The 27403-nt window shown below is 51.3% G+C and overlaps 13 protein-coding genes across 13 annotated transcripts; 2 read left to right on the forward strand and 11 right to left on the reverse strand.

The window, feature by feature from the left end:
• Positions 1 to 1703: 1703 nt before the first annotated feature.
• On the reverse strand, positions 1704 to 5705 carry MIND_00524900 (uncharacterized protein; the record flags this gene model as incomplete). Its single annotated transcript, XM_037362036.1, has 12 exons — positions 1704 to 1811; positions 1860 to 1949; positions 1999 to 2449; positions 2502 to 2537; positions 2584 to 2773; positions 2820 to 2847; positions 2890 to 2997; positions 3359 to 4981; positions 5033 to 5131; positions 5182 to 5451; positions 5498 to 5524; positions 5577 to 5705. 12 exons carry the CDS (start codon positions 5703 to 5705, stop codon positions 1704 to 1706), a joined length of 3159 nt encoding a protein of 1052 aa, XP_037222328.1.
• A 950-nt stretch (positions 5706 to 6655) lies between these two features.
• Positions 6656 to 7609, forward strand: MIND_00525000 (Protein kinase; the record flags this gene model as incomplete). The annotated part of the gene is made up of 1 exon (XM_037362037.1): positions 6656 to 7609. One exon carries the CDS (start codon positions 6656 to 6658, stop codon positions 7607 to 7609), a length of 954 nt encoding a protein of 317 aa, XP_037222329.1.
• A 285-nt stretch (positions 7610 to 7894) lies between these two features.
• On the reverse strand, positions 7895 to 9204 carry MIND_00525100 (uncharacterized protein; the record flags this gene model as incomplete). Its single annotated transcript, XM_037362038.1, has 2 exons — positions 7895 to 8112; positions 8163 to 9204. The coding sequence occupies 2 exons, from the start codon at positions 9202 to 9204 to the stop codon at positions 7895 to 7897; spliced, it is 1260 nt and encodes a 419-aa protein (XP_037222330.1).
• Positions 9205 to 9420: 216 nt separating this feature from the next.
• Positions 9421 to 10146, reverse strand: MIND_00525200 (uncharacterized protein; the record flags this gene model as incomplete). The annotated part of the gene is made up of 1 exon (XM_037362039.1): positions 9421 to 10146. The coding sequence occupies one exon, from the start codon at positions 10144 to 10146 to the stop codon at positions 9421 to 9423; it is 726 nt and encodes a 241-aa protein (XP_037222331.1).
• A 641-nt stretch (positions 10147 to 10787) lies between these two features.
• Positions 10788 to 11573, reverse strand: MIND_00525300 (uncharacterized protein; the record flags this gene model as incomplete). Its single annotated transcript, XM_037362040.1, has 1 exon — positions 10788 to 11573. One exon carries the CDS (start codon positions 11571 to 11573, stop codon positions 10788 to 10790), a length of 786 nt encoding a protein of 261 aa, XP_037222332.1.
• Positions 11574 to 13864: 2291 nt separating this feature from the next.
• On the reverse strand, positions 13865 to 14695 carry MIND_00525400 (uncharacterized protein; the record flags this gene model as incomplete). The annotated part of the gene is made up of 2 exons (XM_037362041.1): positions 13865 to 14454; positions 14506 to 14695. The coding sequence occupies 2 exons, from the start codon at positions 14693 to 14695 to the stop codon at positions 13865 to 13867; spliced, it is 780 nt and encodes a 259-aa protein (XP_037222333.1).
• A 395-nt stretch (positions 14696 to 15090) lies between these two features.
• Positions 15091 to 15490, reverse strand: MIND_00525500 (uncharacterized protein; the record flags this gene model as incomplete). Its single annotated transcript, XM_037362042.1, has 2 exons — positions 15091 to 15252; positions 15299 to 15490. The coding sequence occupies 2 exons, from the start codon at positions 15488 to 15490 to the stop codon at positions 15091 to 15093; spliced, it is 354 nt and encodes a 117-aa protein (XP_037222334.1).
• Positions 15491 to 15624: 134 nt separating this feature from the next.
• MIND_00525600 (uncharacterized protein) lies at positions 15625 to 16804 on the forward strand (the record flags this gene model as incomplete). The annotated part of the gene is made up of 3 exons (XM_037362043.1): positions 15625 to 15777; positions 15827 to 15890; positions 15933 to 16804. Exons 1-3 carry the CDS (start codon positions 15667 to 15669, stop codon positions 16802 to 16804), a joined length of 1047 nt encoding a protein of 348 aa, XP_037222335.1. The 5' UTR covers positions 15625 to 15666.
• Positions 16805 to 16843: 39 nt separating this feature from the next.
• MIND_00525700 (Endo-1,4-beta-xylanase) lies at positions 16844 to 17630 on the reverse strand (the record flags this gene model as incomplete). Its single annotated transcript, XM_037362044.1, has 3 exons — positions 16844 to 17193; positions 17241 to 17305; positions 17356 to 17630. 3 exons carry the CDS (start codon positions 17628 to 17630, stop codon positions 16844 to 16846), a joined length of 690 nt encoding a protein of 229 aa, XP_037222336.1.
• Positions 17631 to 17987: 357 nt separating this feature from the next.
• MIND_00525800 (ATP-dependent RNA helicase) lies at positions 17988 to 23721 on the reverse strand (the record flags this gene model as incomplete). The annotated part of the gene is made up of 22 exons (XM_037362045.1): positions 17988 to 18185; positions 18231 to 18518; positions 18570 to 18749; positions 18797 to 19024; positions 19074 to 19204; positions 19256 to 19388; positions 19436 to 19621; positions 19669 to 19857; positions 19905 to 20078; positions 20123 to 20286; positions 20330 to 20718; positions 20770 to 20898; positions 20944 to 21050; positions 21096 to 21333; positions 21380 to 21525; positions 21570 to 21707; positions 21754 to 21843; positions 21891 to 22166; positions 22213 to 22330; positions 22381 to 22608; positions 22794 to 23658; positions 23706 to 23721. The coding sequence occupies 22 exons, from the start codon at positions 23719 to 23721 to the stop codon at positions 17988 to 17990; spliced, it is 4611 nt and encodes a 1536-aa protein (XP_037222337.1).
• A 507-nt stretch (positions 23722 to 24228) lies between these two features.
• On the reverse strand, positions 24229 to 24876 carry MIND_00525900 (Protein kinase; the record flags this gene model as incomplete). The annotated part of the gene is made up of 1 exon (XM_037362046.1): positions 24229 to 24876. One exon carries the CDS (start codon positions 24874 to 24876, stop codon positions 24229 to 24231), a length of 648 nt encoding a protein of 215 aa, XP_037222338.1.
• Positions 24877 to 24919: 43 nt separating this feature from the next.
• MIND_00526000 (Protein kinase) lies at positions 24920 to 25584 on the reverse strand (the record flags this gene model as incomplete). Its single annotated transcript, XM_037362047.1, has 2 exons — positions 24920 to 25236; positions 25287 to 25584. 2 exons carry the CDS (start codon positions 25582 to 25584, stop codon positions 24920 to 24922), a joined length of 615 nt encoding a protein of 204 aa, XP_037222339.1.
• A 503-nt stretch (positions 25585 to 26087) lies between these two features.
• Positions 26088 to 27401, reverse strand: MIND_00526100 (Protein kinase; the record flags this gene model as incomplete). The annotated part of the gene is made up of 2 exons (XM_037362048.1): positions 26088 to 27052; positions 27101 to 27401. 2 exons carry the CDS (start codon positions 27399 to 27401, stop codon positions 26088 to 26090), a joined length of 1266 nt encoding a protein of 421 aa, XP_037222340.1.
• Positions 27402 to 27403: the final 2 nt, after the last annotated feature.

The raw sequence follows: 27403 nt of genomic DNA on the forward strand, positions 1-27403 counted from the left end.
ATGTCTCTTCAACACCTACATCGTCAACAGCATCGCTGACGACAGCGTCAAAAAAAGCAAAGTCTTCGTCGAAACCCTCCAACGACTTGATGACTCCTGTGTCTTCGCGGCCACTCACTACATCTGGTCCTACCCCGTCCACTTCCGCTACAACCCCGAAACCCAAACCCAGCTCATTCAAAGAAGCCAAGGCCATGCGGGATACGACCAAGCCCTCTTATGGCGGTGGAATATTCAGGGCATCTGGCGAGCATACGCTGTTTACGCCACAACAAGCGGAAAAAGAGGCGGAGAAGATGAAGGCGATGGAGAGCAAGCTGACCGAAAAGAAATCGCTGCTCAAGCCGGTCCCGGCGGAAAACCCAACACCAACAGAAGCCCCAAAAGCTGAAACCCAAGTGGAATCATCTGCTCCGGAAGAGGCCACAATAAAACCCGCTCCACCTTCACAACGAAAATACGAAGGCAAGACGCCGAGTACGCTGTTTGAGTTTACGCGGGCGTGGGAGGTGACTGAGGACGATGGTGTAAGGATGTCATTGCTTTCTGTGAGTTTTCGCGCATCTACATGTCCTCTTTTCTAAACATATTCTACAGCGCATCCCACCTGCCAATATACCGACTTTGTTCCAGAGCTCACTTGAGCCAGAGACATTTGTGCAAGTCGTGGACGTCTTGGCAAGCTCCTCTGAAGCCAAAGAGCAAACAGAAGCGTATATGCGTGCCTTCGAGCGGGTCCCACGATTCGCTACTGTTGTCCGGATGTTGAGCGCAAAAGAGCGGGAACGGGTGAGGGGCTTGTGGGACACACTAGGCTTTGTGGGGGGCGGGGAAGGGAAGCAGAGACCGGAAGGATTAGCAGAGGTCTGGGGTGCTGTGTATCGGTGGTGACAGACGCGGTCATGTGACCTGATTTTTCAAAATTTACTGCGCTTTTTTTTTTGCGATGGCATGACTACGATGGCCTTCGAAGCAACTACGCGCATACTGACGTGAATTCAGGACTAATTTTGTCTTCACTAGCCACAATGTCAACGATCCTCATCTCTGTCATTGTGCCCGGGCTGTTACAGTAGCGGGAGTTGGATCAGGGACTCCAAATCCACGGCTTTCGCAGTGTTTTCGTCGGCAGACAATCTCTGAGGTGGAGCCTTTTGTACGCTCATATCCACAGAATTTGCACGATCGTCGCCTTCCCCTCCCGCGCTCCACAGGCTAAATTTACGCCCGTCTAAGTCCTGAGCACATAAAAGCGCGCCGAAGAGCCCTGAATGCTCAGAGCAAAAAGACAATATTTCCCAGGTAATGGGTGACGACACTCTTGAGGCTGTCTGACTATTCTCCAGCTTAACATCATAATGAACCAACTCACCAGCGTCCTCCTCCTTGCACTCGCCCTTGTTTCGGGGAGCACGGCAAGTGCCATTGGACAAAGCTCGCTCACTAAACGCTCCTGCGATGGTCACGCAGTCGAAAGCTGCTGGTCCGGTCTTCCTCCCGGCGCAGGTAGTGGGTGCGCGTGGTATTGCTGCAACGACGACAACGAGATTTTCCTTGGGCTCAATTGCGGAGCCAATGCCTGCAAGAACTTGGCAGACGGCGCCGTTGGATGTGCTTGAGCGTCGAATATTATTCCCCCAATACACGTGCCAAGAGGATGGAATTATCGTGTCTGAATGTAAATTACGGACAAATAAATCGAGTTAGATGCCCGAAACTTGTTCTTCGCACCACTTCCAAAGCTCTGTGCCATTTGCTGGGTCGTGGACAGTTACAGGAGCTTCTCCGAGGCGGGCCCACGGAAACAAGTACTGTGAATGTGTTGAATAGATAAGATTAAAACAAGATTCATTTCGTACCTTCCCACCCAACAATTCTCCCTCCTTAGTTGTGCCTGCATATAGCGATGTCAGTGCGCCCATTGGGGCCGGATAGACAACGAGATATTTCTGGAAAAAATCATAAATCAGAAACTGACGCTAAAAAAAGTCGACATACGAGTAGAGTAGCTGCAAATCCTGGCAAATAGCGCCCAAGATTGGTGTTGATATTCCCCGGGTTGAGCGCAACCGACACGACGCCCTTGTCCGCGTATCGGCGATGCAGCTCGACGCTCATGACCGCGTTACCGAATTTACTCTGGTGATACAGCCATGCCGTGCCGTATTTCTCGCGCTTCGGGCTCTCCTTGAAGGTCGCAAAGTCGAACGTCTTGGCGGGGAAGAAGTGGGTCGAGAGGGAGGATGTATGGACGATACGTGCGGGTTTCGCAGAGGCGGTCGCGGTGGAAATGAGGGTCGGGAGCAGCAGTTGGGTGAGATAGAAGTGGCCGAGAACGTTGGTCCCGAATTGCAGGTCGTATCCTTGTGTAGTGAGCATGTTGGTTGGGGGACGCTGAAAGAGGTTGGGAAAGGGTTGTTGAATGGTTGAACGAATTACCATAACGCCTCTAAGTATATTGGGTTGGATAATCGTAAACTTGGCCTGGGGAAACAACGTACCCATTGTTGAACAGAACGTTCAATTGGCTTTCTTTACTGTGAACACGTCAGAACAAGTTCTCTAGCTAACGCTTTGACACACCTTGTAAACTCTTGCGCTGCGCGCTTGATCGACGGCAGGTTAGCAAGATCGACTTCCAAAAACTCCGCCTCCCTGCCTGTTTCAGCCTTCAGGTCAGCAATAGCGCTCTTCGCATTCTCTGGATTCCGAGCGGCTAGGTAAACTTTTGCGTTGCGCTCCAGCAAGGCCTTGACAATTTCCTTGCCGATGCCTAATAATGATGAGCATGGCAGTAAGTGGAGCACACCGACGCGTACCAGAATTGCCGCCAGTAACGAGCATGACCTAGATTCCTAGTTAAGATAGACTCATGGCTAAGAGCTTTACCTGGCCAGTCAAATCAGGTATATCCTTAGTGGTAAACGTTGCCTTGGGCGGAAAAAACTGGCTCCATGTCGAGCCCATGGGTGGCAAGTGGGTGCCAATACAGTCGAGCTGAACATTTAAAGTAGAACACGTTCAATTGCAAGTTAAGCGATGGACCGAAGAGCAAATATGTGCTGACACATCCAAGACACATCGGTCCATCTTTCTTGACAGCTAATTTTAGGTCAGCTTCTGAGTCTTTAACAATTGTTTTTGTGCCCTCAAGTCCACCAAATTGGTCGAACTAACACGGCGGGCGCCGAAATTCACACAGATCGTTATAATGACCTGGATGCTGCCGAATGGCCACGTCTCCCCTCCCCTCCCGATGAGCGCTCCGCTGCCACTCTAACCCTGGTCCATCAGCAACAGCTATCTAACCACCGGAAAAGAACGCTTTTTCTAGAACTACTGGCGAAGTTGGACCGACAATTGGCTGTAGCGCAAAAATTTGCCGAGCAACGTGTGGTCGATGGAGTTTGGTGTTTGCGTACATATGCGAGCTGAGCAAATCAGATATAGGGCGAGGCCGGTTGTCAATCGGTATCGCATTGTCTAGTTGCGCAATTGTCTTGCGGGCAGTGTCTCGAGTGAGGGAAAGGGCGCTCGGAAGAACGGAGACGTAGTGGCTAACAATCCCGTGAGCCTTCATTGCACAGCCAGCATCCTTGAGTGATAACCCGGCCAACTCGAGCACAATGTTCACTATACTAGCGGGCAGCCACGTCCCCCGCTTCGGGTTTTGTTCAAGCGCTGAATCAAGTTGCTGGACGAGTTTGGTTTGGAGGTGGACAGGGAATGAAGTCGACGAATCGCCTTGGTTGATCTTCAAGAAGAGTCGTCGGAGGGTGTTGAATGCCTCATATGGCAGAGCCGCTGCCGGACTGCCAACAAGAGTGGAAATATAATCCAATGTCAGGGAAAACCCAGCAGAGTTCAGCTGTTGTTGGAAGGCTAGAGCATATTCTCGTGCTTCCAAAGCTAGCAGTCGCTCGTCATGAGCGGAAGAGACAACAACCTGAATGAAGTCGTCGAGATGATGACACAGACCGTCTGCGACCATGAAAATCACAGGCGCAGCGGTGTGGTCCAACGACACAAGCAATTGCTCGAAATTTTGCAGCTGTCGTTGGATGTTCTTTCTCAACACTTTCGTCCTTGGAACCGCCCATTCGGGATTTTTTTGCGACGCTATACGCTGATGCGACCAATGACCGGATTCGATGAAGACACATAATTCGCCTTCCATAGTGGCGACGAGCTCAAGGAAGAGGTCGAGTAAACTTCTCGCGACAACCGACGCAGCGGAATCAGCCAAATCCGAAATGACTGAAATTTGAGCTTTGACTGCTTGGATATTTATGAGAGTTTCTTCGTCAAACGTCAATGTTTGTCGAGAGGGCTGTGTAAAGGGTATGGACAGTGGTACGGCCATCATAGTTAGAGACCAGATGGCCTGTAGACAAGTCATTGCACGGTTGGATGCGACGCTGAAAATGACAGTGCCCTCGGCGCAGGTTCCCAAAAGGCGTGGAATTCGATGGCGTAGACTGACTATGGGGTTGCGGTCGTGAACGAGTTGGTGAAGCAGCAACTTGGCGCTGTAGTCGAAGCCGGATATCATGTGAGGGATGTGCACCAAAAATGACTCGAGCTCGGTGTCTTCGCGTAGATGGGACAGCGTCCACCGCATAGCCTCCAGGTCCCTCTCGTCACGTTCGGAGGATATTTCTGTCGCATCTGCTTCCCTAGCATGTACCATGGACTCGAGAATGGTCCCTGAAGGTTTGCTCTCTTCCCGCGAGCGAAGCAGACCCAGCATCCAAAAGATACGCCACCAAATAGCGGATAATGGGGTCTGATATGGGCAGTTGGTGTAGAACAACGGAAGGAATGTGACGAGGGCGTAAAGGCTTCCGCAAAGAATCAACAATCCCAAGACAAGATTGCTGATTGCGATGTTAATGGGTCGCAAGAATTCCACAAGCCCAGCAAAAAACAGTAAGAGCGAAATATGTAGCAGGCTTGGGATGAGCTCTGCAAGCGTGTTCATCTACTCGGATCACGATTAGTAGGTCAATTTGTGTTTAGATATGGACCACACATGGAAGATTCGGATTCCTTGGTGAAGGTATGCGGATATTCTCGCTCGTTTGTGAAGAGCGGACCTGCTTTCGATGGAGATTAGGTAATTTCGGGCCCACTGTGTTGAATGAGTTTATGTCCTGCATACGGGAAGCAGCAAGAACGCACAGTGTCAACCATTGTCGCGCAAAGGGCGCATATCAGACTAAATGCAAGACTGGAGAACCAGAATATGTTGCATATCAGTGCTGATGTCGGAGGTTGATTGCTGGAGGTGCTGGGGGTGGAGAGTGGAATTGGTATCGTTGAGTTGGTTTGTGATAGCACCAGTTGGGTCAATTGCAATAATAATAGCTCGTTAGGCTCCGTGGGTTCCGGTGTTAACGTCCGATAGCTCTCAATCAAGAAGGTGGTTAGACTACTTGAAAAGAGGCCCGCCTGGAAAGGTTAGGCGCTGACAGTCGACGAAGCGCCAGGGACCCACGAATATCAGAATCGAGCTCATATCTCCCTGTTAATGAAGTAAGAGTCTGGAAGGCCCCCAAACGCATGATAGAACGCACTTTCCACTGCTCAGCCACTTTACGATTGTGGGAAGATAGCATCTTCACATAAACGCCCCACACATTCTCGCTTGGGTCATCGAGGGGCTCACCCGAGCCACTGGAGAGGGATGGGTCTCTCGCGGTCATGATGGTTTAAGCTGGGCTTCTTGAACTCGCTTCGCTTCACGTCAAGATATATGTTTGTTTTCATAAGACCAGTAAGTTGGCTTGCGAGGGCTGGCCCGTCGGATTGTTACAGTTTGAGACTCTAGCGGAGGATAATAGAGAAGAGTCCTTGAGAGCATGGTGGTAGTTGGCTGTGATACTTGCGGCGGTTTTTTTTCAGTCACGGGTCAGAACGGTCAAGAACGGATCATGATTCTGCCGGTGCATGATGTCAAGCACTACTACATCATGATATTACAAACCATGTCCAGAACCACTGTCAGTCCACATACTAATAGGCGACACCTTTGCTGAGGACCGCTACCGGGTTATATATAAACAAGCTGGGGCATGGCCGGTCCATATCACGGTAAAACGGATGAAGATACAGCACTAGAGTGCACTTGTCATCGTCAAAATTCCTCCCTAACAACTTCTCAGACATTCAAGTTGTAGGAACGTTTTGCGCTACGCTCGAGTCTCAATAGCTGCCAGTATCGGATCCTGACGATCACCATAATCTGAACTCGATTCGATCTGACTCGAACGAAGAGGAGGCAACTTGGATCCCTGTCTTGGTCCTGTTCATCAGGTCGCCTCTCTGCGAAAGCGCAGTCTATTATGAGCCCGGTGGCTTGCACCCCGTCCACATAGGCGACACCTTTGCAGAAGGCCGCTATGAAGTCATCAATAAGCTGGGTCATGGCTACTCGGCCACTATCTGGCTTGTCCGAGTCCACGATTCAACAACTACGAAGTATGCTTCATTGAAGATTCTCGAGGCTCGCAGATCAGAGTCGCCTACGGAGCTTGCAGTCTTGAAGCATCTCGAAGCCACGTTTAATGATGAAGAAGAGGGTAGCAAACATGTAGTTCGAATGCTCGACAATTTCGGTGCTTTTCATTCTTGTTTTACCGTTGTGCTAACTGACATGAACAATCGCAACACAGTTCACCACGGACCGAATGGAGCCCATCTTTGTATCGTGCAGGAATTCCTCGGGCCCAGTTTCGCGCTAGACATTGAGCGTAACTGTGGTTCATCTTACCTTCCTGAGAGCACATCCAGTCGGCTCGTTGGCCAACTTATACTCGCTGTCACCTATCTCCACAAACGCGGAATCGCACACGGTGACCTCCATGCCGGCAACCTCCTCTTGTGTCTTCCCTCTTCGCTCGACCCAGACCTGGACTTGACCACAGTAATCAGCAATGACTGGATGTTGCCCTCCGAACCGTCTCCACACAAACCCCGGTATCTCATTGTGCCCATTTCAAGGCGTCTACGGACCCCTCTCTTCCAAGCCTGCATGGCAACACCATCCATCAAACTCTGCGATTTCAGTGAATCTTATATGACTGACATGGCCGACCCACCCCCGTTAGCTTCCCCGGGATTCCTCCTTCCGCCAGAAGGCATTTTCGGTGAACTGCCGCATGCCACCCTTGCAAGCGACATCTGGGCAGTCGCTGTCGCCATTTACCAGGTGCTCACGTCCGGCTGTCTGCTGTTCTACGAGACCGATGGCACGGTATTGGAGAGAATGGTCTGTACGCTGGGAAAGTTCCCCGAGCCGCTGTGGTCAGAGTGGGCCGACCGCGCCGAGTCTTTCGACGAAGAGGGGAACCCCATCACGGACACGTGCCCGAAAAGCTCTCTTCGCCGGAAAGCGAAGGGTTGGACGTCAGATGAGCACAAACTCTCTGCATTGGCCGCGATGTTCGAGACTATGCTGCGTTACGATGCAGAGCGCAGAAGTCCAGCTGGGGATCTCCTTCAGAGCGAGTGGATGACCAAGTACTGCCGCCCCTACATGTGCGACGACGTTATCTTGCCGACTGAGCGCGTCAAATTGATAAATAATGTTACATATCGTACTTACTAATCCTCAGAAGGCTGGTAAATTCAGAACTACCTATAAACTCTTTTTTAGTCGTCTGCAACCACTAGTATGCAGGGTTTCCCATCGAGCAGTCAACCAAGACCATTCTTTCTTAACTCCAGTTGAACGGATTAGCAATGCTACCGCAACTTACGCAAGGCATACATGAATGGCCAACACAATTTTTAGGTCGACTTGATATAAAAATGGTCCAAATAACCCTTGTATGTCTAGAGTTGTAAAGCAAACGAAGAAGAGAAAACAAAGTCCTCTGATGCCTTTGCAGCTCTAGGCTGCTTTCCCTTTCTCCTTCGACGTTGATGGTGTAGATTTCAATTCGGACTCAGCTTGGGCCGAAGCTGAGTCTGAAGAGTCAGGCTTCTGGGTTACGTCACTTTCGCTCGCCGGCAACTTCTCTCCTGGACGCAGGTAGTCCTTGGGCTTCAATGTCGAAGGCATCAGCGCCACAGGCAAGAGCCAAGTCGTCGTAAGAACGACTCCATCGCCTTAATATCCTCAGCTTTGCTCAAAGTAAAAGAGATAACATAAAACCCACCTTTGTCCCTCTCCTTTATCGCCTTCCAACTCCAGGCAACAAACACACCAACATATCCAAGATACGGCGCCAACCGCTTGAGCAACAGCATTGCGGGCCGGACTTGTGGTGGAACAAGCATCATTGGGACCTTGTCCAGGAGGTATTTGAGCGCCGCGATGAGCATTGCCCCGCGTTTCGCTGCAGATAGGTGGGTGTCGTCTAACTTCTTCATGACTGGGGGAGGGAGATATAGGCGGTAGCCCCACCACATAACCTGTAGCGAAACCTTGGTCCGAGAGGGCACCCAATGAACATGTTGTCGAGCCTTTTGCTTCTTTGCCCGGCTGGGATTCGGGGTTTGGGTAGGAGGAGTTGTCGGGGGCTTGTCAGTAGCTGGAGCTGGACCAGATGGTTTAGCAGGCTCTGGCTCTGGCTCTGGCTCGTCGAAGTATTCGAGGACCATCTCTGACTCCGCAATCTCGACTTCTGTGTCCTTTGTTGGCTCAAGTGGGCTATACATCATCACCCCGCCATCTTCGCGGTCATCCTCACTGTTGCTACTCCCCGCAAGATGCCCGTGTCGCTGTTTGAGTTGTTCAAGCATAGAGAACACACTTTGGCGGCCCAACGAGGTGGATCCACCCATGACACGCTGATTTGCCAACAGCTTCACCAAACGTGGGTCGTTTGCGACAGACGGCGACAACGGCGGGCCATTGGGGTCGACAGCGTCCGTGGTGGGCGGCGGAGGCAGCGACTCGATAAGGGTGCTAATGCGTTGCGCAAGTTCACGCGGCTCAGGCATATCGTCTGGCTCTGTTTCGTCGATTTGCTGCTCTGGCGTGGGTGTCGTCCCGGAAGCACCTGCACCATTGTTGAGGGTCTCGTCGAGATTCCAGGACGGTGGGGGCCATACGATAGCGGGGCGGTTGCTTTTGCTTCTACGCAGTGTTTTTGAGCGGATGAAGGCAGAAATGACTTCTGTTGTTGATGGTCGACGTTGTAAGCCGCTGTTGGTGCTCGTAGCCGCAGATTCTGGGGAGAGGGCGTTGGAGGTCATGGCTGTACGGGACAAAAGAGGTGGTGGTGCGCATTTTAGAGGCTAGGGACATGGCAGGTGAGTGCAAATGACGTTGATCAGACCGTCAGCCAATGTTATCTTTCGCATCTTCTTCTCGTCTAGCATCTACCTAGACAGTGTCTCCTGCCGTCTTATATCGATCCTACAATCATCCATTCATGTGTTCAAGTTATCGTCAATCTGGATGTTGAGCATCTACCTAGTCTTGCTTCGGAAAAGTGTCTCCAACCGTCTCATATCACTCCCACAAGAGTCCAACCTTCTTGCCCGCCCAAAATCAATTATCACTGCTCGATTCCCGCAAAGCAACACATTTCCCTCGTTGATATCGTCGTGGACAACATCAAGTTCGCGAAACAACTCGATTGCTTTGGCAAGCTCGACATATGCCTCTGCTGCGACCGCTTGAGCATCCCTGATTGCAGTTCCTTCAATATGCTCCAAGACAATCGCTGGTACCTCAATAGCGCGGTCTTCGATGACGATTCCACGCCCCAAGAGCCTCGGAATAGCTGTCCCTTGCAAAGCAACCAGTCGGTCGTAGGCCTCGCATTCGTCTCTGAACGAGGCCATACTCGTCCGGTAGAAAAACTCCTCCCAGAATACCGCCCTGTCTCCGTCGTCATCAGCCCACAAACACTGCTCCAAGCTGTCGGGAAACGACCCCGCCATCCGCATCGACACAGCCTTGCGCTCGAGCGCTGCCTCCCACGGGTAGTCCGGCCGGTATTGGCTGAGCACGAAGCGGTCGTTGAGATAGCGCGGGTCGTACAGCTTCACAACGACCTTCTTCTGTCGCGTTCCGTTCGCGAGGAAGACAACACTCTTCGTGAATGGGAGAAACGGGTGGATCACGGTGAATTGTTCCTCCTCTGACCCCACGAGCCGCAGTCTGACCACACTGCCCGGCTCGAAGGCCATTGGTCGTCGTCAAAGGAGAGCGACGGAAGTCAAGTTCCGTGCCGAGTCTCAGAATGCTAGGAGACATCGGCGATACCCAAAGCTTGTTATCTCAACCTTCTGTAGACGCCGAACAAATGAACAAACAAACCTTCATCAGAAGCCTCAACAGCTCAAGCTACACGCTCAACACGGAAGAATGCTACCAGTAGCAAAATAGCTAGCTCAAGCTACCGTCGATGCGGGACACGGAGGGAAGATGGGCATCTGAACCCTGCTTCAGGAAGAACAACGCTCGGGTCAAGATGAGCAAGCAGCGCCGAATCACCTGTCCGTGCCATAGCTACCTGCAATTCCCTATCACGCCGTCCGCAATCTAACCCCCACGCAAATCTCCGTTCCTATCCGTCTTCCGTCTCCGCATTCATACTGCATTCATTTACTCAGATCTACCCACACTGTTCCGACCCTAGACTTGGTTGCGGTGTTGCGACATTCTTATTTGCATTCATAACTATGTGGTACGATAACGAATCAAGCGGGTTCTTCGGTGTAATACAGGTTTGTGTTGTGCGTGCAAAAAGGGGGAGATATGCGATGGGTGCGATGCAATAGGCTACAGGGTAACGAGGACAGCAAGAAAGACAAAAAAACATGGACTTCTATGGGCCATAGCAACCCATGCAGGCCGCACACGGACAGGGTGGTATTGGCTCCTCCTGATATGCCAGCGGGAAGACATCCGGGTATGATGCTGTCGGAAGCCCAAGCGCGAAATCGAGTGGTGATAGAAGTGTTGGCGGGGCAGGCACCGAACAAGAAAGTGTTAATACTGGGCGCCGTGGTATGGTTGATGGTGATATAAATGGTGGCGAGCGTGGTGAATTGGGGCTGGGCGACCCGTCGGAAGCCTGCGAGGCCAATGCTGCGAGTGAGATGACGGGTATAATTGGTTTCGGCTGCGGTTGTTTGATTTCGAGGGTATATGGAGGGGGCGGAGAGATAAGCTGGGTCTGGGCAGGCGAGAGGCACGAAATTGGCGGGTCACATGGACCCACACTCGGCGCGTCATAACCATACGCCTGTCGTGTGTTGCTGGTGGTTGTTCCTGACTTGTCCACCCCCTCATCGTGCAACAATCCCTCCTCTATCGGCGAATCCAATTTCGTAAAGAGTAGTGGCGCGTGATGATATGCGGGAGTCAATGGCGAAGCCGAAGACGTGCTCGATGACGGAGAAATGGGTGTGTATTCGTCAAATGTGCCATAGTTTTCATAGGTCGGCTGATAGCAGGTAGCGACAGGAACTCCACTTCCGTCGTAGCAATCATAGGCCTCTTGGCCATAAGTCGCGTCGTAGGCGTAGCTCGATGACCAAGGCCGTGAGGATTGTAGTTCCTGCTGATTCTCTAGGTTATCGTAGGCGTTGGTATAATACGATGTCGCCATCCCAGAGTTCAAAGAGAGTCAAGTCGTAGTGGGGAGGGGAGAATCGAAGGTGGGTGAAAAGAGAAGAAGCAGGACGAGCGAGCGAGGTCTTTATTCGGGCCATGATGTGGGTTCTTGGTCGACTTTTTATTGGGTAAAGGAGAAGCGTGGAAGCTGTTTACGCGTGTTTGATCGATCCGGGCTTTTGACATCACGTCAATCCATCTTTAGCACTTCCATAACTGCCTCCGCTCAGCCCTTGCTCTGTTGCTTGACGGACGCTTTTCCCCCTGGCCCCCGCAATATATTTTCGGCCCCACTGCCCTGTTACAGGGCCGAGCAATTCTCCCGAGCAGCAGGAAAGCTACCAACTCTGTGTAAGCTGGAATCGTCATCGGCTCCGCTTCCCGTTTTCCCAAACCTTAAAAAAATTACGCGGATGGCAGACCTGAGACAACAAGGGACATCAACGCCCAAGCGAGAGGAGATGGAGCGCTTCTCTCAAATCATTATCCCTATCAAGGCAAGAGTACCTTGGTCCTTGTTGGCAGCGGAGGGCATTCGAAGCTCGAGAACAAAACCAGAAGAACCCAAAAAAGGTAATGTAAGCGTCAGAGCCCTGCCTGCCTGCGAGCCTCGTGTGTGCAACGCGACGGCCTAACAACAAAGCAACCCCAATTCCGCCTGCTCGCTGGAGCTTTGGCCATTTGACGTCGACTAATACTCCGAATTCCACATTCGCTTCGCCCACTCCATTCACAAACTCCGCCGATACGATCTACATCGCGACTAAATGACAAGCTTACTGACCCTTTGAGCTTGATTGCTCTGGCTGCTGCGAAAACAACTTGAAGGTTTGAGGCGATGAACTGTTGTGCCGTGCTCATCTTAGACTCTGTGACTGTCCGCAGCACCGGCAGCCCGACCTCTTCTCTTCCCTTTCCAACCTTGTTCCCGTCCCCGGCGTCAACAAAGCACCGCAATAGAGCACTCTTTCACAGGCCAACCCGGGCACGAGCGCTGGGCGCCACAACAAGAGATGCCCAGATGTTTTGCTGTGTTCAATTCTTCTTCTGTTCTCATGCTCAAGTGAACTGATTGACACCAATCTTATCGGCCCCAGCGAATTCTGGCAGGCACGATTCAGACACAAAACCGGCCTCAGCGCGGGCCCACAAGCCACAGAAACGGTTGTTGTCAACTAAATTATTGTGTCGTCCGCTATTCAACGCCATCGCGCACTTGCATCTGACCCCCCTCAGACGATCCGCTTCCGCCTCAGCCAAGAATAAGATAATGAACAATACGGTCTGTCTGTCTGCCAGACAGACGGCAAGCGACCAAAACACCCGTCCCAGGACCAGAATTATCAACACCGTCAACCAAGGCGAATCGATGGCCATGGATCCGACCGGCGGCGTCTCAACTGTCCCAAAATAATCTTTAATCCCGGGGCTGAATTCTGGGTGCCAGCAAGTTAACTTACAGACCTCAACAGTGTCCGCCAAAGCAGTGGGTCCCGATAGACAATACGATATGTGAACCTGGGACCTGGTTTTGAGCAATCAGCCCGCAAGCAAGTCAGGTCTAGCGCCATTCAGCTGGTCAGTAATAGCTCATTTCCGTCATTGTCTCCCCCACGAACATGTCTTCTGACTGTGTGTTCTCTCGTTGTAAAAGTGCTCAACTGCTCAGTTTCACACAAGGTCCATCGCGTGCTTTTCATATATTCCCTCCCTCGCCGACCAATACCAGGCTTAGCTATATTGTTATAGCCGCGCCGGAGCCCCGAGTTTCGATAGGCTCTTGAAAGTGTGCGGTGCGATTCTCATCTTTTGGGGTTCGTCAGCGGGAATGGGATTGTGATTTTACAGCTCAGCCACGATGAGGAAGAAGACCTCCACCATCTCTCACCCAGCCTTGTCGAAAAGAAGAAGTCGGAGAAGGCACAGGAAAGGAAGGAGAATTCCGAAAGGGCGGGAGAAGTAGATAATAACAACTTGCAAATAAATTAGCAGTTGGTAGTACAGCTAGCGCGGAATTGGGGGGTGAACGGGATGGATTGTGTGGCGGCTAGTGCACCAACTCGCTAAAGAACACGTACACAACACAGGGAAAGGGGGGTTTGCTCCGCGCTGCGAGGAAAGACTGGAGGGGAAAGACGATGGTCGTATTACAACGACGACGATACGTAGGGTTGGTTTAACATTCGAGACAAAACAGCACACGATGAATGAGAGAAATCCAGGGTTGTTTCTTGGGGGTTGATTGGAGTATTACGAGCAGATGTCGAATTGCGTCGTTTGTGCGATTTACTCGGCAACAACCATTCCGCCCATGGCTCGCTGAACCTCACGCATAGCCTGATCAACACCACCTTGAGGGTTTCCTCCAATGATACGTGGGCCGAGAGCGGGATGTCTAACTCCGAGAGCAGCTCCAAGCATTCGTTTTCCTGGGTCACCGATACGCGGTCCGCTGCCGATATCAGCATGCATACTAGCAGCGAGAATGGCTGGGTCAGAAGGCGGGGAAATGCCAGCCTGCCCCAAAGATGAGTTGATGAGCGAATTGAGAGTGGGGTGTGTCGGGAGGGAAGGGAGAGTGGGCGACGGTTCACGACCGTTGATGTGGCCTTCCGGAATGGGGATACTGGGAGGAGCATTGCCGCGCGAAAACGAGTTGGAAGGGGGTCTATTGGCAATCGGGCTGACTCCAGGGAAAGTGGAAATGGAGTTGGACCGCCCATTGGCTCGGGTTGGGTTCTGGCTGCGGGCGTTCACAGTCTGGATGACAGTTTGGGCATCGGACCCGTCATAAGGCTTGATGGTCGCAGAGACACCATCGGGGGACCTGAGAATAGGTGGAGGGAATGCAATTGTATGCAGGTAAGCACGTTTAGCTGAGTTTCATCGGTAAGAAGATAGATGAAGACTCGTCAGCAAACACTTACCGGTAGATGCATCCTGGAAAACAATCAGCAGGCTGGTGTCGTCTCTCCATTTGATCTTGAAGCCTCCATTGACGGACTCCCACTCTGCAAAAGCAGTGTGGATGTCCTTGGTCTTGAGCTCCTTCGGAAAGCCGGTGAGGAAGAGAATGCGAGTCACGGAAGCAGATAGGGCTGCGAGCGACGTGGCCATTTGCGAAGTGATTAGGAGGGCGTTAACAGATCAGGGACGACGTGAGGACAGGCGCACAGGTCGGGCGCAGACACTGGGTTGGGAAAATAATGCGAACGATGATAGAGTAGCAAAGAAGAGAGACGGTCACACCGTGACTCTTATTCACAAAACTCCTTCTGCGTTTCTTTTCGACAGAATGTTTGTGGCCTCTGTCTACCGTCTGGCTGTTCAATAATCTATCTTACTTCCCTTTCCTCCCTCTCCTCCCGCAAGTAGGCTTGATAACAACAGAATCAAGCTTAGTTGGCGCTGCCATTGCTTTGCGACTAACGCTCACTTCGTGAACTCCTGCAATGACCAGCCACCAACCAGAACATCCTGGGCTTCTTGTTCTGGGATCGCCAGAGACGTTATCATAACGCTCGCATTCTGCCGATTGTCCACCGTCTTGCTTTCCGCACATAATTTAAACCCAATCCGCGAGCTTTGCCTCTATCCTGTTCCTGCTCATCTTCCTCTGCAATGACGGTCCGCGATAACAACAGAACTTTCACCCTTTCTTGGTATTTTGATCGCTAGGAAGGTATGAATGATACTACAAGAAGTATGGCGAGAACCTACCACCGGGTCTACCCAATCCCTTTCTGTTGGATTTCTTCGGACCGCTTCATCCAGTAGACTGATGCAGCGCTGATATGCTAAAGCTATCGCCATCGCGTCTTGGTCGGCGGCATCGAGGTTTACCGCGACTTGGGCGGCAGCCAGTGCTCGGGTTATGGTTTGGTCCAACGACTCTGCAGGAATATAAGCCATTACTTCGTACACTATTAGCTTTGTACCTTGTCGTCCTTATATACATATTCCAAACAAGTTTTGAAGGGCAACAGAATCAGCGCCCGCCAGTTAGTGCGATCAACTCGTCGTTGTCACTCTTACAACTCCTTTCTCACTCACTCTCACCCGCAATTCGGAGTTGGGTTCATTCCGCGATGGACACCGACCTCGGCCGTATCTACCAAATAGTCCACGAGCTCAGCGAGCAGCTTGCCCAAAACCAAAAGACAACAGCCGCGCTTCAATCCCAGGCCACCGCACTAAAGGTACGTGTCTGTCTTGGCCTCGAGGCACACTTTAGACATCTTGTCGCAGGGTCAGGCCGAACAATCTGGCTCTGGCTTTGCTCTCAGAAGATTCAATACTGATATCGCCAATGGTACGCCTCATGGGCTGTCTGTCTTTGCTAACGCCGATGCAGAAACCTTCGAATCCGAGCTAGAGCGCATGAACGCGCACATTGTGATAGAAAACCAGACTCTTCTGCACGAGAACAAGCAATTGAGCATTCTTCTCAAAGAATACGAAGGCACCCTCGAGACAGTAATGGCAAAATTCCGCAACCACGCCCTTGCATCGCAGCAATACGAGCTGAACCTCACACGGCACTACGAAGCTTTGCTTCTCACTCGGGAAACACAGACCCTCTCACACGACCTTGCTTCCAGCTCCGAGATTACCCACTCCGTCCAACGCATTGCCCATTTACTGCGTGCAACTCTCCAAGTTATGGCCGGCGAAGACCCCGACCCAGAACTCGAATACGAGGCAGGCGAATACATCGACCCAAACGAGCTTCTTTCGCTTGTCGACGCTCTTGATAACCCAGAAGATTGGGCTGTCGAACGCGAGGCAGAGATTTCTCGGCTGGAGCAAGAAAATGCTGCGTTACGGAGGATGCTGGGAATTGATCCAGAGACCTTAGAGGCGAATGGGGTCAGTGTGGAGGTGGATCGGGAGCCGGCGCGATATGCCTTGATGTTGTCAAGAAGACGAAGCGCGAGTGGAGACGGGCCACGAATGTCTTATTGGGACAATGGTCAGGCTCAACAACAACAAACTCAGCAGCAGCAACAGCAACAGCAACAGCAACAAATGCAGCAACAGCAGCAACAACAACGGGCTATGGATATGCAACCAATGATGCGTGCTGGACAAGCAAATCGCCGACCGGGCATGTTTGGCGCTGGGGCGGGGCGGGGCGTTATTCCCGGTGCTATGGGAGCTCCTCCTCAAGGGCCAATGTGGAATCCACCGCCAACTTGGCAGCCCCCTCCCGAGTTCAGTCGATGACCGTTTATTCCTTATTTTATATCGTACAGTATACTTTTTTCAAGACACGGTCACGGTGGCTTGCCCGGAGCTGCTGAGCCCTTCCACTGCGACAATCTGCAGATTCATCGTCCCCAAATGCATCCCCAGCGAAGCCCAGGCGTTCACGTGATTTTGCACCGTCACCGTGCCGCTCGTCCGTTTATTCTGTCGCACAGAGAGGAATTGCTGGAACGTCGCGGTGCCTTGGATACTCGGCTGGTTGACCTGAGTGTGTGTGAAGATGTCGTAGGTGGACCCATCAGACACCACAGTGCCCATGTGGGTTGTGCCTGGGTTGGCGGTCCCGATGTTAAAGTCGTTGGCCTGCTCGTTGATGTAGTATTCGACGAGTGGGTTGGTTGACCATCCTACACAATTGAGGCTCGTTTATTCAACGAGGAAACTTGTGACTAACCATAAACCGACAGGATAGATGCCGAAGCGGGATTGGGCCCCCATTGCGCGCTGAATTTGATCACTCTAAAGCAGCGTTTAGCCTTCAACAGGTACGCAAGCTGCTGTAGACTAACCGTGAGGTCGAGCCGGGATTGAACCCCTGCCCGACCACAAAGTCGCCCGAGCCAGACCACTGCACTTCATATTGCCCGCCCGCGATGTTGTTGAACGTGACCGCAAAATTGCCCGCCACGAAGTTCTGCCAGAAGAAACCATCGAATGTCCCTTGGCCAGGGCCCTGCACGCCGCGGCCAGCAAGCGCAAGCGAGCTGTTGTTTGCGGGGAGAAACAGAGCAGATGCGCCGACGACCGTTAGCGCAAAGACAGCCAATAAGGAGGTGAAAACCATGGTGCTGCAGACCCGGATATTGGGGTTCCACTCAACCAATTACTACTCTTTTATACCGATTTTCGTGGGACCGGCCCTCGCTCGTTATTGGAGGAGAAATCGCGGGCCATTGGGGCAGAACGATGTCCACATTTTTTCGCAGCGTCTCCTCCGGGTCGTCTTGTCGCGGACCCCTCATGACTTTCATGTGCGCTGCCCATAGCAGTGAAAGTCGCACGGTTGCACAGTCATTTTTGGATGCGGTGGCTTTACCAAGGTTTCCAACTTACTTGCTAATAAAAGAGTGCTAGATCCTTGCCGGACCGGTGGAAGTGACGTCGTAAGTTTACAGAGTAGACAAGTACAAACCAAATGCCACTAGAAATACAAGCTTGCTGCAAACACAATGTCTCGCTTAATCTTAATTTGAGCTTCCTCCATCTTTTTGAACAACTCTGCATCTCCAATAACCCGCGCGGCGTCCCGTACTTCGCGACATGTTTCGTCCAACCGCGTTATGACCCGGACTATAGTCCCTTCCGCAATGTCTGTCAGCGCCGTGATCTGTTCAAACGGCTGCAGCACATATCAGGTCAACGTCACTGGTATAGTTAGACGCACCATTCCCTTTGCCCACTCATATACCACCTCAACTAGTCCGAACTTCAGACTCGAACGGAAATCCTCTGTCGCAACTTTGTGAAAGTCCTGAATCCGCCCCACACGGTCGCTAATGGCGAGAATCGCCTCCCTGCCCGTCTCGAGTTTGGGCGGTATCACAGGCTCTACCTCGGTTTTCTCCTGGAAGACAAAACAAGAAAGGAGCGCGACCACCTCCTCAGGCTCATAGCTTGCAAGCGTGTTTTCGAGGATGAGCTCGGTCAGAACGAGTTCGTTGACCGAGTTGATCTGCCCAGTTGGTCAGTCGCAACATTCACTAAACGCCAGCTTTTAACCCACCTCGCACGCTACGCGGCCTTTCAAAAGCACCGTCGAGTTCTCGTCGATAAACTTGAGTTCCTGTAACACCGCTATCCGCTGCTCGTAGTCCGGAATCAGCTCGAGATTCTGGTCAGAAATGGCCAGTTTCAGATTCGCAATGTTGGCACGGAGAACTTTTTCCCCGTGAACAGTCGCATACTGGATTTTGGTGAGATTGATAAATAGAGAAAACACGCAAAACCAACATGTCTCTCAAAATCACCACACAGCAAACACTCGCGGCCCGACAACTTTTCGACGCGTGAGTTTCGAGCACGCAACGTTTCTTGAAACTCAAGCGACCGCATCCTTGCCCAGTCGACTTCTGGAATCACAGTGCTGGCGTTCCATTCGTCAACCAGACCTTGCAGAAGCGCGAGAGCCTCCCGCATGCGTGAAATTAGATGTCGGTCCACAATAGCATCCACATCGATCTAGCCGGGATTCAGAACAGATGGAATTTATGATTTGCTTGAATGATACCTTAACTGTCCGTCCAGTGATCATAGCTATGCTGGCGAGTGATACAGCGGTGACCTCATAGACCGCATCATTCACCACCAGAGAGTTTGGACTGGGTGGCCATTTCGGTGTCACAGCTTGTAAGTCCATGTCTATGCGGCAGTTTGATATTCATGAAGAGATGGAAAACACGGCTGAATCACCTCGCTTGCGGGTCTTCGTCTCTTGATCGACAAGCGCCAACACAAAATATGTTTTACTTTTTTCCAAGAGACCCGAATCTGAAGCAACAAGAGGAGCAGGCTTCAACAGGACCGCAATGTTCGATTTGAAATGCTACATTGAATAAGACACTCTTTCAAAACAAGTAGAAAAAAAGATACCGCATCTCGCAGGATAATAACGCGTCCCGAAGAAAGGAGTTTTGAACCCTGTGGATGACCGACAGCCATTCTGAACAGCTGTTGGTTTGCCGATACGATCGCAAGCGAATCATCGTAAAACGATTCAATGTCGGATTGGCATATATCGCAGCTTAGTTTCGCGAGCGAAGACAGCACCTTCTCACTCTGAGCAATCGTTAGCTTATTCTGAAAAACCGAGAGGGTCTACCAACCTCGAGAACTTGTTTCTGTTGTTCGGGCAACAGCCGCTGAGAGGCATTTTCGGAGAAGCTGCGTTTGATCATCTCCTCGACTTTGAGCGCCTCGACGCGCAGAAGATTGAGGATCATGTTATAGGTTAACCTGAACTGCGAAGAGAGTTTGGTCGGTATTCCCAGGATCATCGTTTGAAGGGTTGTTTGCTGTTGATTGTCAGAATACAGAGCTCAGATAATTTCAAGTTTGATACCTCTGGCAGAGAGTCGTTGGCCACAATTATCACAGTTCCTGTCGCATCAAGTCCGCGACGTCCAGCGCGACCGGCCATTTGCGTATATTCCCCAGGTAAGATATCGCGAAAGCTACGTCCGTCGTGTTTCCGTATTCCAGAGAATACGACACATTTGGCAGGCATATTTACACCCTGCAGATCGTGAACACAAAACAACGCGAAACGGGAAGGTTGACCATAGCGAAGGTTTCGGTTGCGAAGAGGATTTTGACTAGACCTCGAGCAAACAGGATTTCAACCACTTCCTTGACAAGCGGGAGAAGACCTCCATGATGAACACCGATTCCACGCGAAAGGAGATCTCGCATTCGAGCAATCTGCGGGAGTTTCTTATCGCTGCCTACTTTGATCAGTCGAAATAACTAGGATGGACAAGAGATTACCTTTTAAACGAGACAAGGCTTTCTCAATAGCAACATGGACTTCGCTTTTCTCAACAGAGCTCGTCAAATCGACGTTAGAAAGGGTGCCCGCGTTTTCTTCACAGCGCTTCTTGGAGAACGTAAACACGACGACAGGCAGTAATCCCTTCTTGCGCAGATGACCAACAAGATGCACATAAAGGTTCTTGTCTGCACCGGTATGCATCGTTCGCGGAGGAGCACCGCCACGCGCCACACCACGTGCAGGAGTTACAGAGCCTCGTCCACGCTGTTGCCCCCGTTGACCAGCGGGAGCGCCTCTGGCGCCGACACGCTGGACAGGAGGTAAGCCAGCAGCTTCACGTTCTTTGTCTTGTTTTCGACGTAGGGCTTCACCTGCATCCTTGTAGCTAGCAGAAAATATTAAACCTTAACCTCCAAAAAAAAGAGTCATGACAAACCCAAGGGCAACAAAGTTTCGTTTCGAGTCCACAATCTTGTACATTTCACGGCCAGCATAAAGATAATGTTCGAGAGGCACAGGCCGCTGGGCTGTCGAGATTACGTAAATATCCTTTTTCTTGGTCCGTCTACTACGCGTCAGGACAAAAAACGAAGTTGGTATGAGGTCGTACCCAACCCAATCAGCAAATTCTTTTGTATTTGGGACTGTAGCGGAGAGAAGGATGATGTTGACGTGGTCCGGTAGCATGATGATGACCTCTTCCCAGACAACTCCTCGCTTTTACTCCCGTTAGTCAAATTCCTGGAGAAGAAGAGCACGGACCTCAGCATCATTCACGTAGTGGACCTCGTCGAAAATAACAAATTCCACATCTCGAATAAGGTCTGCACCTTTGTACAGCATACTTCTCAGAATCTCCGTTGTCATGATTAAACAACTTGCTTCGGGGTTAATCTGCACGTCTCCAGTAAGAATACCGACCGACGAGGAGGAGAAAGTCTGTTTGAAGTCGCGGAATTTCTGGTTAGACAGTGCCTTGATGGGAGACGTATATATCGCGCTGAATGAGGTTCAGAGATATGGGCAGATTTTGAGCAAACACTCACCGTGTCATATGCTTTTCTGCCAATGAAATCGCATATTCAGCTACCACCGTTTTACCAGCAGACGTATGTGCAGCGACGAAAACCGAATCTCCCATCTCCAAATGGTAAACGGCTTGCTTTTGGAACGTATCGAGCTCGAAGGGATACTGTGGATGGTTGAGCAGGAGTACTTGCTAAAGGGAGGCCAAACCTTATGAGCCATTTCTGGGACAAGTTCGTGGAAGTTGGACAGTGGTGTATTGACATCGATAACATGGGCCCAGTCGCGCTTTTGAATGATTCGTTTTGGCGCTCGTCGTGAAGGCTTGACTGGTTTCAAATGGGAACGCTACCGCCTGCATGAGCGGGAAGAACTTTGGTGAAGCTAAACATACGGTGGTCGGCAGAAGGTCGTCGATATCGTTTGCGGCACTGGATAGAGGCGGCTCAGATTGTTCGTCGAAAAATGCGTCCGCCTCAGCAGCCTCAAGTCTCATTAACGCCCATATCTTGACTGAACATGATAACTCACAATCTCGTCGTCTCTGAAATCACCACCATCGCCCAACTCAAGCAGGCTCTCGTCAACCTCGTCAGGAAGGAGCAAACCACGAGTGAACCCCGGCGGAATCGTCTTCAGCCCTGTTTTCGAACTTGATGCAGTACTTTCCGACACGACTACGTCCTCAAGGCCACCGGGCCAAAATGGAACGTGTCCTGAGCGCCCGCGAACAAAGTTTTTGGATGGCCCGGGTGCGCGATCCAATGATGTTGAAGTCAGGCCCGTTGAAGGGGGTACATTAGGTACCTGGAGTTGTTGAGTGAATCGTAAAGGAAACAAAAGTCGTTTTCACCTCTACATGGCCAGTGACGCGTCCGTTGAGTCCAGTCCTCACAAAAGAAACACCGGTCGGCGGAGGCGATGGTGTGTAGGTGAGAAGAGAAGGTATGGACAGTTCCGGTTTCCAATGTCTAGCTTGGGTGAATTCTCCAAGCAACAATGCATGGATCTGGGGCCGCACAGTTGGTACGTTGGAAGCCAGTGTCGAGGCAAAGATGTCTTTGGGAGTAGGAGTTTACCCTCGATTTCTCGGTGTATGGCCTCTGGGGAAGGAATGCCATCCAGGCCGAGCTCTTTTAAGAGCTGAGATTTATCGCTAGCCGCGGAGTGGACGATGCTCTGGACGATATGTCTGTGTTCGGCGCCATTCATGATGGCGGAAAGCGCAAGTGCCACGAATTGATACCAACTTTGTTCGTTGTTTACTTTACTTACAAAATGCGAAAGTTCTCACTATTACTTAGATTCAGAGTTCTACGTGCTGCTATTCTTCTTTCCCCCTTTCTTCCTCTGCGGGATTTTTTGGTTTTCTTTCGACTGCCTTCTTGAACACTGATGCTTCGGTCCGAGTTGCCACAACTACAAGTACATCACCTCCCGCGACGGCGGCGACCGTAACCCACCATCCAGTCGCAATGAATAAGATCGCTCAACGAGCATCTGCTCTCCGCATCATAGCGCAACATCGCCTCTAACGCTAGAATCTCTTCCTTTACGTCTGTCCAAAGTTCAATTCGTTCCTTCAGGGAAGTCTTGGATGAGATTCCACTCAACCCTAACCAGGAGTCGACTTGGAGGACTGGATTTACGTCGTCGTCGAAAAACTTTTCACGATTACTCCAACTGCGCCATAGCAGTTTGCCCAGCGTCAAGACAATGGTCTCCAGAGTGTAGTCGTCATTAAGCGAAGAAAACAGAGAACCGCCATTGGTGAGAATTTGGAAGATTACAACCGCCAGTCCCCAGATGTCCGTTTGTAGAGTTGCGTAGGGTAAGTCACCGAGGATTCCTTCTGGCGGTCGGAGAATATGAGGGGAAGCAAGTGGTGGAGGCTCGGTCATGCCCGTCATGTACGACTCGCTGAAATCGCAAACTTTGATGTGAGGCTTGGCCATGCAGGATCGAATGAATTTGTTTGGGACGCGTTCACTGATGGGCCCGACAAGATACTTGGGCCTATGAGGAGAGGGCTTCGCAGGTAACCCGCATGTATCTCTTATTGGAGTGCCAAAATCGATACTGAATGAGGCGGGGATACAGAGAAGAATATTGCCAGTGTGAAGGTCGCCGTGTGCAATTCCACGTTTATGAAGATAGTCGACAGCGTGAAGAAGTTGGCCGGCAATTCGACGGGCCCTCGACTTGGAGGCGGCAGAATTGCCTTCGATTTTCATGGTCATACTGGGCCCAAGGAATTCCTGAACGATGCACAAATGTGATCCATTCGGTCCCTCGTGCACTGGAATGAATGTGAGTTGAGTCAAATTGTCATCAAGAGCCACACACCAAAATGGTCAAGCATTCGGACTATATGTTGGCTTCCCTCATCTTCTGCATCGAACGTAGCTTCAAGATGCTTCAAGACAATCAACTCGGTCGAGGATTCAGATCTATCAGCCTCTATGATCTTGAGTGAGACGTAGCTTGCAGTTGCCAGGTCGCGAGCGAGCCAGATGGTAGAAGAACAACCATGTCCAAGTTTGTCAATGACCTCATAGCGCCCTTCCGCAAATGTATCGCCTATATGGACGGGATGCAGGCCGCCAGGTTCGTAGTCCAATGGGTGTTCAAGTTAGGGCTGAGGTTTGACGCTCTGTCTGTGTTCGGCGCCATTCCAGTCATGATGGCGGAAAGGAGGAAATATCAGCAGCACAAATTGATACCAACTTCGTCTCATATTGACAGGTTTCGAACTTCACCATTACTCATTTTCAGAAGGCTCCACTCAGTCATCATCTGGACCAAAAGCGGATGTAGATGTTCTCAAACTAAAAAAAGCATTCACTATGCAAGCTTTTTGAACAAACAATTATTTGATTACACTGGTAGGTATGGGTAGTGGTGGGCCAAGGTCGCAATCGTCAGGGAAATATGTCGGCGTGTTTATTTTCAGTTTCGTGCGTTCTGTCGGCAAGATCACGTTGTCAGCCATATACGGACGGCAATATTTGGTCATCCACTCGCTCTGCACAAGGTCACGCGCCGGACACCTGCTCTCCGCATCGTACTGTGCCATCGACTCGAACATCGCCGCCAATGCCGAAATCTTGTCCAAATCGGTAGTCCAACACTGCAGATTCTCGGAGAACGTCGTCCTGCTGGCTGTGCCACTGACACCCCAAAAAGTCTTGGTGGCCGGGTTCCCCTCGTCGTCAAAGAACTTCGCGCGGTGGGCCCATTTGGACCACAGCGGCTCGGGGAACTTGCCCAGCGTAAGGACCATAGCTTCCAATATCCCGTCGTCAAGTTCAGAGAACAGCAAAAAGCCAGACGTAAGGACCTGGTAAATGGCGACAGTCAATGCCCAGATGTCGCTTGCGAGGGTGGCGTGTGGCAAATCGGTGAGGATGCCTTCTGGTGGACGGAGGATGTGTGGGGAGCCGAGTTCTGGTGGGTCGGGCATGTCGGGCATATAAGATTCGCTGAAATCGCACAGTTTGATGGACGGTGTGGCCATGCAAGCTTGCAAGAGGATGCTGCCCAGGCGTTGGGTAACGGGCTCAACGAGATACCGTGGTTTGTGTGGGGGAGGGTTCGGAGGGTAGGCCCCAAGTATGGCTGACTACTGTAGTGAAATCTATGTCTGGGTCCAGCGGTGAGGGTAGACACAGGAGAAGGTTCCCGGAATGGAGGTCGCCATGGGCAATTCCGCGTTTGTGAAGATAGGCGACAGCGAGAATAAGTTGGCCAACGAGTCGACCTGACGTGCTCTCGGGGAGGTAGGCAATACCCTTGTGATACTCGATGTCAAGCGCGAAGCTGGGCCCAAGTAGTTCCTGGACGATACACAGATGGGCTCCATTCGGTCCTAGATGCACTATAACGATTAGATCAATACCGACAGTCTCGCCAACTTGAAGAACACACTGAAATGGTCGAGCATCCGAACAACATGTTTACTTCCCTCTTCCTCTGCATCGAACGTCGCTTCGAGATGTTTCAGAACATGAAGCTCTGTCGGCGACTCAGATCTACGAGCTTCAAGAATCTTTAGTGAAGCGTATTTTGCAGTTGTTGAGTCGTGAACAAGCCAGATGGTGGACGAGTAGCCATGTCCCAGCTTGTTGATCACCTGGTAGCGGTCTACAAAGGTGTCGCCTATGTGGACGGGGTGCAAGCCACCGGATTCGTACTCTCTTTCATGCTCGCAGAGGGAGTTAGACATGAGCGAAACTTTGGATAGGAGGGCAGATCAGGGTTCCGAATTTCCGCCGGACCACTGAAAGTGCCAAATACGAGTGTTTATGTAGTCTTGACTACTAGGACTAGCTTATTATAATTAGCTAACTTACCAGTGCGTGCATCTTCGATCTTCGTGCTCCACCCCAGGCCTACGCCTTTGAAAATAATCAGCTGTCCGTTAGAAGCCAGCCAACGATGATGTCTTTGGGAGAGGCAATTGCAAGTAAGCACTCAATTACTAGGAGGAAGAGTTTGTCCTCGATGTGAGAGGGTATTCCATCTTGATTCCATCTAGTGCTCCTTGAGGAGGTCTTCCGATAACTGTGATTTCTCCCTGGCGGTGGACCCAGTGATGCTATGGACAGATAATCTATCCAACATGCTTGCTATCCAAGAGTTGCTTTGCTGGCAAGCGTTACATGGTGAATTTCTAAATCATTTGACGGCTACCAAACTCGCGTGCAACTTCGTCGACGGCATAGGCGCTCACGGTGCGTTAAGGACACGAGGATCAATGACGAACCTGTTGACCCTCACCTTCCTGCGTTCTGTTGGCAAGATTACGTCGTCGCCCATATAAGGCCGGCAATAGTTGGTCATCCAATCGCTCTGAACAAGCTCACTTGCTCGACTTCTGCTCTGCGCATCGTACCGCGCCATCGTCTCGAACATAGCTGCCAATGCGGAGATCTTGCCCTCGTCCCTCGTCCAACCCCGCACCTTTTGGCGAAAGGAAGTTGTTTGGGCCTTGATATTGAATGCCTGGATGACCGGATTCACTTCCTCGTCGAAGAAGCAGGCGCGGTTAGCCCATTTGGACCAGAGCGGCTCAGGGAGCTTGCCCAGCGTAAGAACCATATCCTCCAATATCGAATCGTCGTATTCGGAAAATAACAGACCGCCAGACGTGAGCAGCTGGTAGATTGCGACAGCGAGGGCCCAAATGTCGCTCTCGAGAGTAGCATGTGGCAATTTGGTGAGGATGCCTTCTGGTGGACGAAGAATATGTGGGGAGCCAAACTTTGGTGGGTCAACCATGTTGGTCATATAAGACTCGCTGAAATCGCATAGTTTAATGTACGGTTTGATCATGCAAGACTGTAACAGGTCGCTACCTAGGCGCTGCGTAACGGGCTCTACAAGATATCGTGGCTTGTGGGGGGAGGGTTCAGAAGGTAGCTCTCCGGTGTTGCTGACAACCGTGGTGAAGTCTATGTCTGGGTCGAGCGGTGAGGGCAGACACAGGAGAATGTTTCCAGCATGAAGGTCGCCCTGGGCGATTCCGCGTTTGTGAAGATAGGCGACAGCGAGAATAAGTTGGCCAACGAGTCGACTTGACGTGCTCTCGGGAAGGTAGGAGATAGCCCAAAACAATTTGACGTCCAGCGCCAGACTGGGCCCGAGGAGCTCCTGAACGATGCAAAGATGTATTCCATTCGGTCCTTGATGCACTGTTCAACCATGAGCTTGGTATTAACCCTCTCAACGAGAAAGCAAACAAAAGTGGTCGAGCATTCGGACAACATGTTTGCTTCCCTCATCCTGTGCATCGAATGTTGCTTCGAGATGCTCCAAAACATGGAGCTCTGTCGGTGACTCCGATCTACGCGCTTCAAGAATCTTTAGTGAAGCGTAATTGGTGGATGTCGAATCGCGAACAAGCCAGATTGTGGATGAGTAGCCGTTTCCAAGCTTGTTGACGACCTGGTAACGGCCGTCCGCAAAGGTGTCGCCTATGTGTACGGGATGCAGACCACCGGGTTCATACTCTTCCTCGTACTCGTAGACGGAGTCAGACATGA

This window comes from Mycena indigotica (genome assembly GCF_014461135.1).
Source record: "Mycena indigotica strain 171206Taipei chromosome Unknown Mind.scaff0004, whole genome shotgun sequence".
Lineage (NCBI taxonomy): Eukaryota > Fungi > Basidiomycota > Agaricomycetes > Agaricales > Mycenaceae > Mycena > Mycena indigotica.